Raw genomic sequence first — 12,817 nt, forward strand, 5'->3', positions numbered from 1 at the left:
TTCTTTGTTCTCAAGCCTTCTATCAATTCATCCATCTATCCATTTGTGTATCTATTCCACCAGCCCATTCACCCAACTACATATCCTTTCATCTGTTCTTCTATCTACCCATCATTTTGTCTGTCTTTATCTATCCATCATCCATCCATCCTTCTGTTTATCCATCCATGTTTTCATCCATCCATCCATTGATTCTTTGTTCTCAAGCCTTCTATCAATTCATCCATCTATCCATTTGTGTGTCCATTCCATCAGCCCATCCAACCAACTACATATCCTTTCATCTGTTCTTCCATCCACTCATCATTTTGTCTGTCCGTTCATCCATCCATCCATCCTTCCTTCTGTTTATCCATCCAATCCCGTCCATTCTTACATTCATCATTTTATATTCATCTATTTTCAGATAAGAAAATCACTATTTTAAAAAGTTGAAGAAGATGGTGTTCTCGATACAAAGGCTCCCACACTGTCCATCTTTAAAACTAGTCTTAAAACCCATTTTTATTCCTTGGCTTTTGACCCTGCTTGAGACTTTGTTCCTGTTGTTATATTTTTATTCTTTTATGGTGTTTATTATTTTATTGTCTCATCTCATCTCATTAGCTGTACCGCTTATCCTTATTAGGGTCGCGGGGGGCTGGAGCCCGTCCCAGCCGTCTCCGGGCAGTGGGCAGGGGACACCCTGAACTGGTTGCCAGCCAATCGCCGTATTTTATTGTCTATTAAATATTTTTTGTTAACTGTTTGATTTGTGTACAGCACTTTGTCTTCAGTGGTGGGCCAAACATCACTTGTTTTTGTCTCTCTTTTTTTTAATAGATGAAAACAGTTCTGGTTTTTGCCTAAGAAGATCAATTGAGCCACAGAGGCCCCTTACCCCAACCTAGGGTCTCTAAAGACATGACCTCCTAAAGCCTTCCCTAACCCCCGGTGCGGCCCTACGCATTAAACAGATAGATCCGAGCCCCCGCCTGCCAGCGGAGGTATTTAAGAGAGAATTAGCTTATTAGCACGTGCTTAATTACACTTATGAATAAAGCCGCGATTGGCAGCTTTGGTGTCGAGCGTGAAATGAAAACTGTTAACGTTAAGAAGGCAAAAAAGGCTTGTGATGATTTATGCACAGCGATATTTATAATGAATGATAATTTCGTGTAGCACCCTATAGATTCAAGCGTTTTTATCAAAGTACCGTAAATTCCGGACTATAAGCCGCTACTTTTTTCCCAAATGTTCAGCCCTGCGGCTTATTCAGTGAAGCAGCCGATTTATGGAATTTTTCTAACGGCCACCAGCGGCGTTCGAGTACAAAAGGTAAGATTTAGACCGGTGGAATATATGCACCGAGGAAGACTGCAACCTCTAAGTCTAAGCATACATTGTCTGTAAAGTTAAGGTATGTTCCGATAATGAGGGAGACGCCCTTGATGGCCATAGTTATGAGAAGGAAGTTGAAGACGATCTACCGTGAATTTCACAATTACGGGATGCTTAACAGGCATGTTTGATACATTGCGAGCGTGATCCTACTAGCGTGTTGGTACCGTTCAAAGGCACGGTTTGGGATGAAAGTTATATTATTATTATTAAAGCTTTGAAAACTCTCGGTGTACTTCGTAAATATGTGTAACCATGTATAATATGTATTTGCAACTGTATATTTTTGTAATGTATTTATTTTAGAGATTTATTCTGTTATGTGTTCTACGGACGAATCAAAAAGAAGGGGCAGAGCAAACGCGGGCTGATGGGAAGTGGGGTAAAGCTGAGTTACTGGTAGATCTGTCTGTTGTCGCAGCGGACAATAGTGGATATATGTTTTTCCCACCCTTATCCTTGGAAATATACATTTTGTTTCCTTGCATTACTTTCAACGAGACCCGGACTTTACAAGTCTGCATCATACGTTAATTACGGGTATAATTTTCCATTTATGATGCCAACTGTGGTTCTAGGATTGTATACTATCTATGTAGTTACAATCGACTTTGGCCTGGACGGATCTATTGACAATAACAAAGATGTTATATAATGAAATTGTGTAAATGCTTGATTGCTATTAAGATTTTTGAGAAGGGTTGTTCAAACCTCACATTGTGTTTGCTGTTAAAAACGTCATATTGAAATATAATATTGTGAATGTGCTTAATTGCTGTTGAGGTTGTCATGATTGTTTTCTGTTATTAGTGTCAATAAATTTGTTCGAACCAAAAAAGTTACAATCGTGGAACTTACAGCCTGGTCTGGGTTAAACTTGTGATTCTGTCGCAAGCTTTAATGCGGGCGCACGCGGCTTATACATGGATGCGGCTTGTGTAAGTACGAAAGTGGCAAATCACCTAAAAAGTGGTGGGTGCGGCTTGTAATCAGGTGCGCTCTAAAGTCCGGAATTTACGGTAGTTTACAGTCGATTTAAACCAATGGTTCCCAAATTTTTGCAGGCTGGCGCTCCCTTGGATCCCCAGTGTATTACTGTTCCACGTCCGCTTTGTCAAAAGCGAAATAAGTCCAAACAAGTGATGTACCTCCCTTCTTTGTTGCAAGCTTCGTTTTCTTCTCGTTTGTTGACTCCGGGACTATGTTTACGGAGTCCATCACTCACTGCAAAACCTTGAAAAAAAACACAGTGCTTTGCAGTTTCACAACCGCACTACGTTCAAACTTCTGACTTTGATTTCGGACTGCCGTCCCCCTACCGCCTTCTTCTACCTCACCGCCCCCCCCCAGATCTTTCCACCTCCCCCGGGGGGGGCGGTATCGCCCACTTTGGGAGCCACTGATTTAAACTATCATTTATAAATGTTTTTAATTGTTTTATAATTTGTTGTATTTGTCATTTTATTTCATTATCCTTTATTTTATTTTTCTTGTATTATTATTTTATTTTTTGTCATCAATGGGGCAAAAAGGCAGAGGAAAATGCTTTTTATCTCCACCCGCTAATTTTGCTCTGTAGGCACTCCCTCGTAGCTCCCTGGCGCTTTTTCAAAAATGGTTGATAATGGAAAAATATATGGTTTCTAAAGAACGGCAAACAGGACACATTCTGGCCATTTTCCAATGAATATAGCCAAATGCAGTACATTATCTGTTTTTTTTCTTATAAAGCTTATTTTAGCGACTCCAGAGACATTTTTTTGTTTGTTTTTTTGGTCCTATATGGCTCTTTCAACGTTTTGGGTCACTGACCAGAAGGTAAATGCAATTTTCCATAACTTCCACGTGATGGCGACAAAGTACTAGGTGAAATAGAGTGGATTGTGTCCTTAATAAATACAATTGTGCTAAAAAGCATGTTTATTTTTAACAGTATAATCTGACAGTACCGAAATTATTTGTTTATAAAGTATAGTACTTTTATTTGTGAAACAGATACTTGAGCCTGCATATTGGGTTTGTTCTTTGGTTTAAATATATTTAGTAAACTGCAGCACAGCAGCGCAGTGGTTAACGCGTGTGCAGCACAGTTCTGAGGTCATGAGATCGAACCTTCCTGTGTGGAGTTTGCATGTTATCCCCGTGCTTGCGTGGGTTTCTTCCGGGCACTCCGGTTTCCTCCCACATTCCAAAAACATGCATGTCAGGTTAATTGGTGGGACTGGCAACCAGTTAAGGATGTCCTCTGCCCACTGCCCGAAGATAGCTGGGATGGGCTCCAGCACCTCCGGGACCCTACTGAGGATAAGCGGTGCAGATAATGGAATATTTAGTAAATGAATATATACATGAAGGTTTCTACTGTGCGAGTTTTGACTATCGCAAGATTTTTTAGGTCTACTTTACATAAATTATTATTTTTTGTCCTTTTTATAGGTGGAAAATTCCGTGTTCTGCGCTGGGCAGATCGGATTGGTCCCCTGCAGCATGCAACTGGTGGAGGCCGCCGCCCCCACCCAGGCTGCTTTATGCTTTAGCCACGCCGACAGAGTCCTGGAGGCAGCCAATAGCGGCTTGACCCTGGCCCACGTGCTGCAGGCCCATTGCTACGTCACCAAACAACAGGACGTCACCATGGTCCAGAATGCTTGGAGACGAAAGCTGGAGGTTCCAGACCAAGATCAGGTCAGAAGGAAGGTTTTTTTGGTTCTGTTGTAAGGTTTAATTGAAAGAAAATACTCTCTTCCTTTATATGTAGAGAGATCCCTTGGTTTTCGAATTGTTGGAATTAAATCTCAAAATGTACCGTTTACCAAATTGTTCGAATTAGTTATCTGACTCCATTAACCAAACACAGCCTACATTCACCCAGCAATTTAAGCGCGCTCGTTTCTTGAGGGAAAAGATGAACAGGAAGCCGACATTTCCACACGGAGGCAGATTTATTTTCCCTAAAAATGTATCTTAGTGTACTCCATCAAAAACGGCCGAATTAGTGACGTTGGAGTGTCCTTTAGCTTTCTCCTACTGGCCATCTTCTCCCCGCATAATGGCGTGCCGACTCCTCCCATGGGCGGGCCAAGGAAGCCCCCTGGGCTTCACCATCTCGTAGAAGAGCATCCCGATGTCTGGGGTACTCAAAACAACACAGAGCCTTTCTACGTCATCAGGGCCTTTCTGCGTCAACAGCGTCTGGATGTGCTGATTATTTTATCAGCCGAAGCGAACAGGGACCACACAAAAGCAGATGTTTAGAGTTTTCGTTTTTGCTTTTCAGAGGTGGCTTGTCTCCAGACCTAGCTAAAGACACTTGTGGAGGTCTAAAGTGAAACTGTGTAGCTTTTCACAATAATCATTTCAGCCGTTTTGGAGCTTACAAGTCGCATACAAACACGCACAAAATCAGGGTTTTATAAAGTAACGCGTGAAAATATATTAACGTAACGATTCAAATTCCGCTGTGGGCACGCCCCCCGGGTGTCAAGCCGCGCTGTTCCAACAAACAAAGAAGAGTCACTTTCGTTTCCTGAGGCTAACGTGGCGTAGCATGCTAACGATGGAAAAGAGAAAGGAAACACGTTAAGGCGGATCGTTTCGCTTTAAAACATTGCCTGAATTGAATTATCATCGTAGCACTTCTTCCCTAAGGAACTTGAATATTTTGTTCATGGAAGATTTGTCTTTAACACCACAAACTTTATGCACATTTCCTTTACTCGGTAAGCATTTTTTGTTAAAATTTTTACGCCAGCTTTACAGCAAATTTACAGTTCAACAGTGTTGACATAAAGTACTTGAATATCTTTGTTATGAAAGCTATCTTTGGCATTACAGTCTGTATGCACGTTTACTGTACTTGGTATTGGCCTAAACCATCCATCCATCCATTATTCGCACTGCTTATCCTCAGTAGGGTCGCGGGGGTGCTGGAGCCCATCCCAGCTATCTTCGGGCAGTGGCCAGGGGACACCCTCAACTGTTTGCCAGCCAATCGCAGGGCACACAGGGACAGACAATTTGCTCGCTCATTGACACCTAGGGACAATTTGGACCGACCAATTAACCTGACATGCATGTTTTTGGAATGTGGGAGGAAACTGGGGTGCCCAGAGGAAACCCACGCAAGCACGGGGAGAACATGCAAACTCCACACAGGAGGTTCGATCTCACGACTTTAGTACTGTGCCGCACACGCGCTCACCACTGCGCCGCCGTGCTGCCCTGGCCTATACCATTTGGCATAATAAATGTAATCTTATGTTTGCATGCATATTTTTTTTATATTTACTGCCATTTGTAAAATCTGGATTTAATAAATTAATCGGAATTAATCGCGATTAATTAATTTCAAAACTGATATTAATTAGTTTATTTATTTCAATTGATTTCCAGACCTATATAATATATATAACTTTACCCCTAACAGGAAATTACAAAATGACATTTCAAACGTATAACACTGTTGCTAGCAGGGTTGGGTAGGGTTACTTTAACTGGATTACTCCAATACCAAATATGCTAATAAAAGACAAAAGAAACTAAATAGGAATAAAATGATGACTCACAACACGTGGTAAGCTTTCTCTCCTGGCTTTGATCTCTTCGATCTCCGGCAAAACGAACATAAAATGCGACAGAAACAAAATGAAAATAAATCCAAACAGATTGCCAACATCATTTTTGCCGTTCCATGTATTCCGTTACTCCCCAAGCCTGCACAAAATGGAGTCATTTTATTCCTATTTTGTTTCTTTTGTCTTTTGTTAGCATATTTGGTATTGGAGTCATCCAAAAGTAATGGAAAGTAATCCAGTTAAAGTAACCCTACCCAACCCTGGTTGCTAGTGACTTACAGTATACAGAATATGATACCCAAAGAAAATCTTGGAATATTAATCTATTTTAGTATATTTATCCAAAATAGGCATAGTGTATATAAATTGATACAAACAAGGGACATTTTTAAGGTCATCATCTAGCTCCTTCAATAAATGAATAGCTTTTCTGGTAGCACACTGTTTTTTTTTAAGAATACTGGACCTTGAAGTTGAGTGTTTTTTGATTTTTTTGCCGGAGCCATCGGTGACACGTCCCTTCACTTTTTCTCCTATTTGCAAAGCGAAAGAAATAAGTCAAAGTTCTCCGCGTCCTCCCCTTCTTTCTTTCCCAGTGGGAGCGCGATTCCTCGCCGCTCCTCATGAAAAGTTGATGATGTGGGAAGCTCCGGCGTCTTTGATAACGCAGAGGCAGATGTCTTCCTCGGAGCATCCCTAATCCTCCCCCCCTTCCACCGTTTTGGGTTCAACTCTCAGAGCAGCTTATAGTCCCCCCCCTCTCCTCCCGTTCCCCCCTCCAGCGCCACGGTTTCCAAGCCTTTTGCTCCTCTCTCCGCCCATGGTAATCTGCCGAGCATTGGGAATCGGCCCCCAGGGGTGCGACGGGATCGGGTCTCAGTGATGCAGGAGTCCAACATGTGGCTCTATCGGAGAGGGGGCGTGGAAGGGGGGTTCAAACCCAGGCGAAAAGGATGTCAACTTTGTGTCACTTCCTGGAAAGCCGAGACGGTAATTCTCGAGGTTTGCAAACTTTTTTGGAGGGGAAAGGGTTCCGTATTTAAATTTGGAAAGCCGCTGTGATCTTTAGAAGCTCTAAAAGATTAAAAAAATAAGTTGATGACATGTCAGAGTGCAAACTGGGTCAGTTCTCCCACTGTACTTGAGTTTGCAGTCAAGTTTATTATTTCAGAATTTATTTTTACAAAATTTCTGCTCCCTCCCACTTATTATTTTTGCTTATTGTCCCCTTTTGTCAGTCTGTCTGCGAACCTCAGTTAACACTAAGCAAGCCTTTTTCTACCCTGACTCCCACCTGTTTTTTGCTCCCGTCGGTCCCCGGCTTCGACCCGTTTTATGATCATGACCACGTCTACTCTCCCGTCCCTGCTTTCGACCTCTTTTGTCCCCGACCACGTCTACTCTCTTTTCCTGGCTTACGACTCGCTTCTGACCCAAAACACGTTTTTGCGCTCCTGTCCCGGCTACTGACACGTTTTTTCCGTTCCCGACACCGCCATCGCTCGCCACAGAAGTGCCACTTCTGCATTCAGAACGACCTGCTTCCCGTGACCAGCGATCACCTATCCTCTCCTTTCTTCCCAATAAAACTCAGAGAAACGTGACATAAGTGGGTCCTGTCTCCGTTCGGGTCCTGACAGAATGATCAAAAGTACTTTTTGGGGGGAAAAAAAAAAGGATAAATAAATATATAAACGGGGCAGCACGGCGGCGCAGTGGTTAGCGCATGTGCGGCACAGTTCATGTCTTGGGAACCTCCTGCATGGGTTCAAATCCAGCTCCAGACTTCCTGTGCGGAGTTTGTATGTTCTCCCCGTGCTTGCGTGGGTTTCCTCCGGGCACTCCGGTTTCCTCCCACATTCCAAAAACATGCATTTCAGGTTTATTGGCCAGTTCAAATTGTCCCTGGGAGTGAATAAGCGAATTACTTGTCTGTCCCCGTGTGCCTTGCGATTGGCTTGCAACCAGTTCAGGGTGTCCACTGCCCGATGATTCCTGGGATGGGATCCAGCACCCCTGCGACCCTACTGAGGATAAGCGGTGCAGCAAATGAGATGAGATGAGATGAAATAAATAAACGAATAAAAGGATAAACAAATACATTATTATGGTAGATGAATGCATGAATGAGCTAATGAATAGATAAACAGATGAATATGTAGATAAATAAATACATTGTTTGTTGAATAAATGAGGAAATAAATGGACTGCATTGAGTGAACTAATGGCCTTTTATGTCATAACACAACTATAACATAATTGGAGGTGAGATAAATACATTCATGAATAGATAAATACACATTTTAATGTATCCTATTCTAGGATTTATTTTTACGAAATATTGCTTTCCTCAAAGGTCACATTTTATTTTATTTTTATTATTTTTTACAAGTCGAGAGGTGTTTATAACACAGTATATGCATTTTCAGTGCTATTTATAATTTAATAAAATAAACAAAATATAAACTCACATTCAAAAGCCATCATTGTCATGAACTAAGAGATACATAAATAAAAAATATGAATGAATAGTTACAAAAAGATAAAAAATAATAACAAATAAAGTTATCCATAATCGTATAGAGCAGGGGTCGGCAACTTATGACACGCGTGCCAGCAGTGGCACACAAGGGGTTAACCAGTGGCACGCGAGCGTACTGCAAAATAATAATGATTTTATTTTTTAAAAACTGCGCATTTTTACCTGAAAGTTAGACATTATCAGTTGCGCGCCGTGTTTACGGTAGCGCCCCTCCTCTTCTGCTTCGTGTGTGAGTGTGTTTGCGCGGCGCCTCGCAGAGGAAAGATCCGTGTTTAAACCCACCAACGAAACACACAAGCGCGATAAATGAACCAATCATGACGGCTCCTCGAGCAAAAACATCTCGTTCTTTCAAGCCAGCGTGGACAGACGAATGGGGATTTGTGCAAAAAATGACCGGGCTGTTTTGTGCATTATGCCTCGAGAGCGTTGTACCTCGCACATCAAGTGTTAAACATCATTACAAGACGAAACCTTAACATGAATTCAAGGATGAGTCTGACATGGCAGAGACATTAAAACGCGCAGTGTCCAGATACGGCAAACAAAGACGCTGAAGACCTTTGTCACTGCCAAAAACGCCACCACTGAAGCAAGTTATCACATTGCTCACTGCATAGCAAATCACAGAAAACCATTTATTGATGGCGGATATTTTTAAGAACCGTGTATGCATGTGTGTGCGCGCACATGCCTTCTGCTTTGCTGCTGTTATTTCAAGTTTGGATATTTTCTGCAACAAGATATCATTGATTAATGGTATGGTAGCTGTCCATATCACTTGTGTTTGATTGTAGTTCATTGTTGATGAAGAATGGTTGATTCTGGTTAATTCTTGTGGTAAAAAATGGAAGTTATGGATGGCTACAGGCCTTTCCACTTGTTTTTCACATTCATTCTTTTAGTTGATTGATGAACAAGAATAGTGGAAGATAAATTGGTCAGTTATACGATTTCAATGTATATCCATGTTGTCGATTTGGACTGGTTTAAAATGACAGCTCTGTTGGATATTAAAAAAATGTTATGCGAGTCATTTAATAAAGTTACAGTTATATAGATTTTTTAATTAAATAAATTTACGATTTTGATTGAAAAAAAATTGCTTTATTTTCCGTACAACTTTCTTTTTTTTCCAAAACCAATTTTTGTTTGAGTCAGTGTTGCTAACAATCTTACCAGTTGACCTCTTACTCCAACATTCAATCTCTGTTTCCTTTATATCAAGAGGCCATTTAGTGAAATATCATCGCAACCGTAAACAGCCCGGAGGCTTCTTAGGGTTTTTTTCCCCGTGCAAACATCCCGGCCGACGTTTCTGCAGCCCAACCGGCCCGATCGGCCGGGATGTCCGGCGCCGACAGCATCCCGCTGCGCAGGAAATGTCGAGGAAAGTGTCTTAGCGGCGAAGCTTGGCCCTCCATCAGCTCCCCGCTGCTGGGCGACCTCGCCTTCACTTCCTTATTACCGTGTTTACCGTTCGGCTTTCACGCCTCTCGTCCTGCCCGAGCGAAGGAAAACAAACAAGGGGGTCGCGCTCCTCAAGTGTTGCGCCGCAGGGGTTTTTTGGCTGCCGGGCCAAAAGGAGGGAGGGAGAGACGGAGGGAGGGAGGGAAGGCGGGCAGGCCGGCAATGTGGGCTGCACATCCAGCTTGGTAAAGCATTCGAGTATGAATGAAAGACACTATTTCACTCTGTAAATACTGCCTTAACAGCCTAAACAATTGCAGATAAAGTTGTTTGTTTCAATCATTCATTTCCCTCATACCCAGAAGCTTTTACTGCAATTCATAGATTTTATCTATCTATCCATCTATCCATCTATCTATCTATCTAGACATCTATCTATCTACCCTGGTCATATCCCCCGAAAGGGGTGACTGACAGCAAGACAAACACATACACAATAAACCAAGGGAATAAAAAAGGGGGAAAGTAGCAAAAAACACACCAAAAAATGTTTTTGGACCATGGCCAACCCAAATGTCCAAACACCCAAACAAGTTAGGCACCTCGGCACCTAAGTTGGTCATGCTTTCGTCCCTTCAGATAAAACGGGACACAAGAAGGCGGCCATGTCACTCGGGTTAGGGTGACACAACACACTCTTCTGTTCAACAGCAGGGCCCGACAGATTTCACTGGTTTACCCCTGCCGCATGATACAAGGTGCCCTGCCTATCCCCTTCTTAACATCCCACTATCCTTTCACTACACCTCTCTACTTATTCCTATTACCAAGAATAGCTTTAGCTTCCACTAGATTGAGACCTCTTTCCTGCAGTGCACTCATAACACCAACCATCCACATCAATCGCAGCCTTTTGATAGATAAATGTATAAATGGATGGATAGTTTAAGAGAGAGAGCAAGAGGGAGAGAGAGTTGGATAGACAGATAAATGGGTAGAGTGCTAGGCAAAGCGAAAGAGAGAGAGGGATACACAAAAAAAGAGGGGCACTGGATGGATGCAGAGAGAGTGACGGAGAGAAAAAGAGAGATGGATGCACAGAGATAGTGAGTGAGGGAGATGAATGGATAGACAGAGAGAGATGGGTAGAGGCATAGACAGAAAGTGCAGTAGAAAAATATATGGAGTTGGAGAGAGATATAAAGAAAGAGAGAGAGAAATGGATAAACTGAAAATGGATAGAATGCTATGCAGAGAGGAAGATGGATATATAGACATATAGAGTGAGAAGGATGGATGGACAGAAAGAGCACTGGATAGATAAAGTGGTAGGGTGAGAGAGATGAATAGATGGATGAATTGATGGTTGATGAGTGTTTAGACAGGGAGGGAAGCGTATAGTCATCGACAGAAATTTTGAGAGAAAGAGAGAGAGAGAGAGAGAAATGGATGGGACGCTAGGCAGAGAGATATAGAAATATAGACAGATATAGAAACATATGGTCATAGAGAGAAAGGGGGTGAGAGAGAGAGAGAGAGAGAGAGAGAGAGAGCGCACTGGATAGATAGATAAAGTGGTAGAGCAAGAGTGAGAGAGAATAGACGGATGAATTGATGGTTGATGAGTGTTTCGACAGAGAGGGAAGTGTATAGTCATAGATAGAAAGGGTGTGAGAGTAGAGAGAAAGAGAGCGAGAGAGAGAGAAACAGAGACTGAAATATAGAAATATAGACAGATATAGAAGTCAAGTCATTTTTTTTTTGTATAGCCCTTAATCACAAAGAGTCTCAAAGAGCTTCACAGGTTATTACACAGACTATTTTTTCAGACTATTATGACACCATCCCCTGATCTGGAACCAACATGAGGGCAAGAAAAAACTCAAAAACCTCAACATGAGGAAAATGAAGAAACCTTGAGAAGGGAATGTGGCATCCCCCTTTCAGGATTATCAGACAGCAAAGGATGTTGCAATTACAAATAATACAGAGATATTGTCCACAAAAAGTATAGGTTATTCTTATGCTATAGAGTAGAAGTGTGTTTTAAGCTTAGATTTAAACATTTCCACTGAGGTTGCAGATCGAATCTCAGCGGGAAGAGCATTCCACAGCACCGGTGCCCGGATGGAGAACGCTCTCGAACCAGCGGAACACTTCTTGGCTCTTGGGATCACCAGAAGACCGGCACTCTCAGATCGTAGGCTTCGGACCGGGACATAGGGGCAAATCAGATCTGAAAGATAAGAGGGAGCAAGTCCATGTATGATTTTGTATAATACTAAGAGAACCTTGAAATCACATCTTAGGCTAACTGGGAGCCAATGCAGGTTAGCCAAAATCGGCGTGATGTGATCGGAATTTTTTTGTCCTAGTTAAAAGCCTCGCTGCAGCATTTTGTACCAGCTGAAGACTCTTGATTCTGGACTTCGAGAGACCGGAAAGTAGTGCATTACAGTAATCGAGACGGGAGGTGACAAACACGTATAGTCATAGACAGAAAGGGGGTGTGAGAGGGAGAGAGAGAAAGGGAGAGAGACTGAAAAATGGATTGGATGCTAGGCAGAGAGATATAGAAATATAGACAGAATAAGGGGATGAATAGTGAGAGAGATGGATAAAGTGGGAGAGAGATGAATAGCAAATAAATCGATAAAGTGGTCAGTTATAGAGAGAGAGAGAGAGGGAGATGGATTGACTGAAGAATGGATAGGATGCTAAGCAGAGAGATATAGAAATATAGACAGATATAGAATGAAGGGGATGAATAGTGAGATAGATGGATAAAGTGGGAGAGAGATGAATAGCAAATAAATCGATAAAGTGGTCGGTTATAGAGAGAGAGAGAGAGAGAGATGGATTGACTGAAAAATGGATAGGATGCTAGGCAGAGAGATATAGAAATATAGAC

General features: G+C 42.2%; 1 protein-coding gene across 3 annotated transcripts in view; it reads left to right on the top strand.

The window, feature by feature from the left end:
• dph6 (diphthamine biosynthesis 6) overlaps positions 1-12,817 on the top strand; it is a 136,083-nt gene that overhangs the window by 109,213 nt on the left and 14,053 nt on the right. For all 3 annotated transcript variants that reach the window (XM_088354270.1, XM_088354268.1, XM_088354269.1), the window contains exon 13: positions 3,817-4,065. In XM_088354270.1, coding sequence (XP_088210396.1) covers positions 3,817-4,065 — 249 coding nt within the window. The remainder of the gene's footprint in view (positions 1-3,816; positions 4,066-12,817) is intronic.

Source organism: Urocampus carinirostris, chromosome 15, assembly GCF_059441175.1.
Source record: "Urocampus carinirostris isolate Australia breed hairy pipefish chromosome 15, RoL_Ucar_1.0, whole genome shotgun sequence".
In the NCBI taxonomy this organism is placed as follows: Eukaryota; Metazoa; Chordata; class Actinopteri; order Syngnathiformes; family Syngnathidae; genus Urocampus; species Urocampus carinirostris.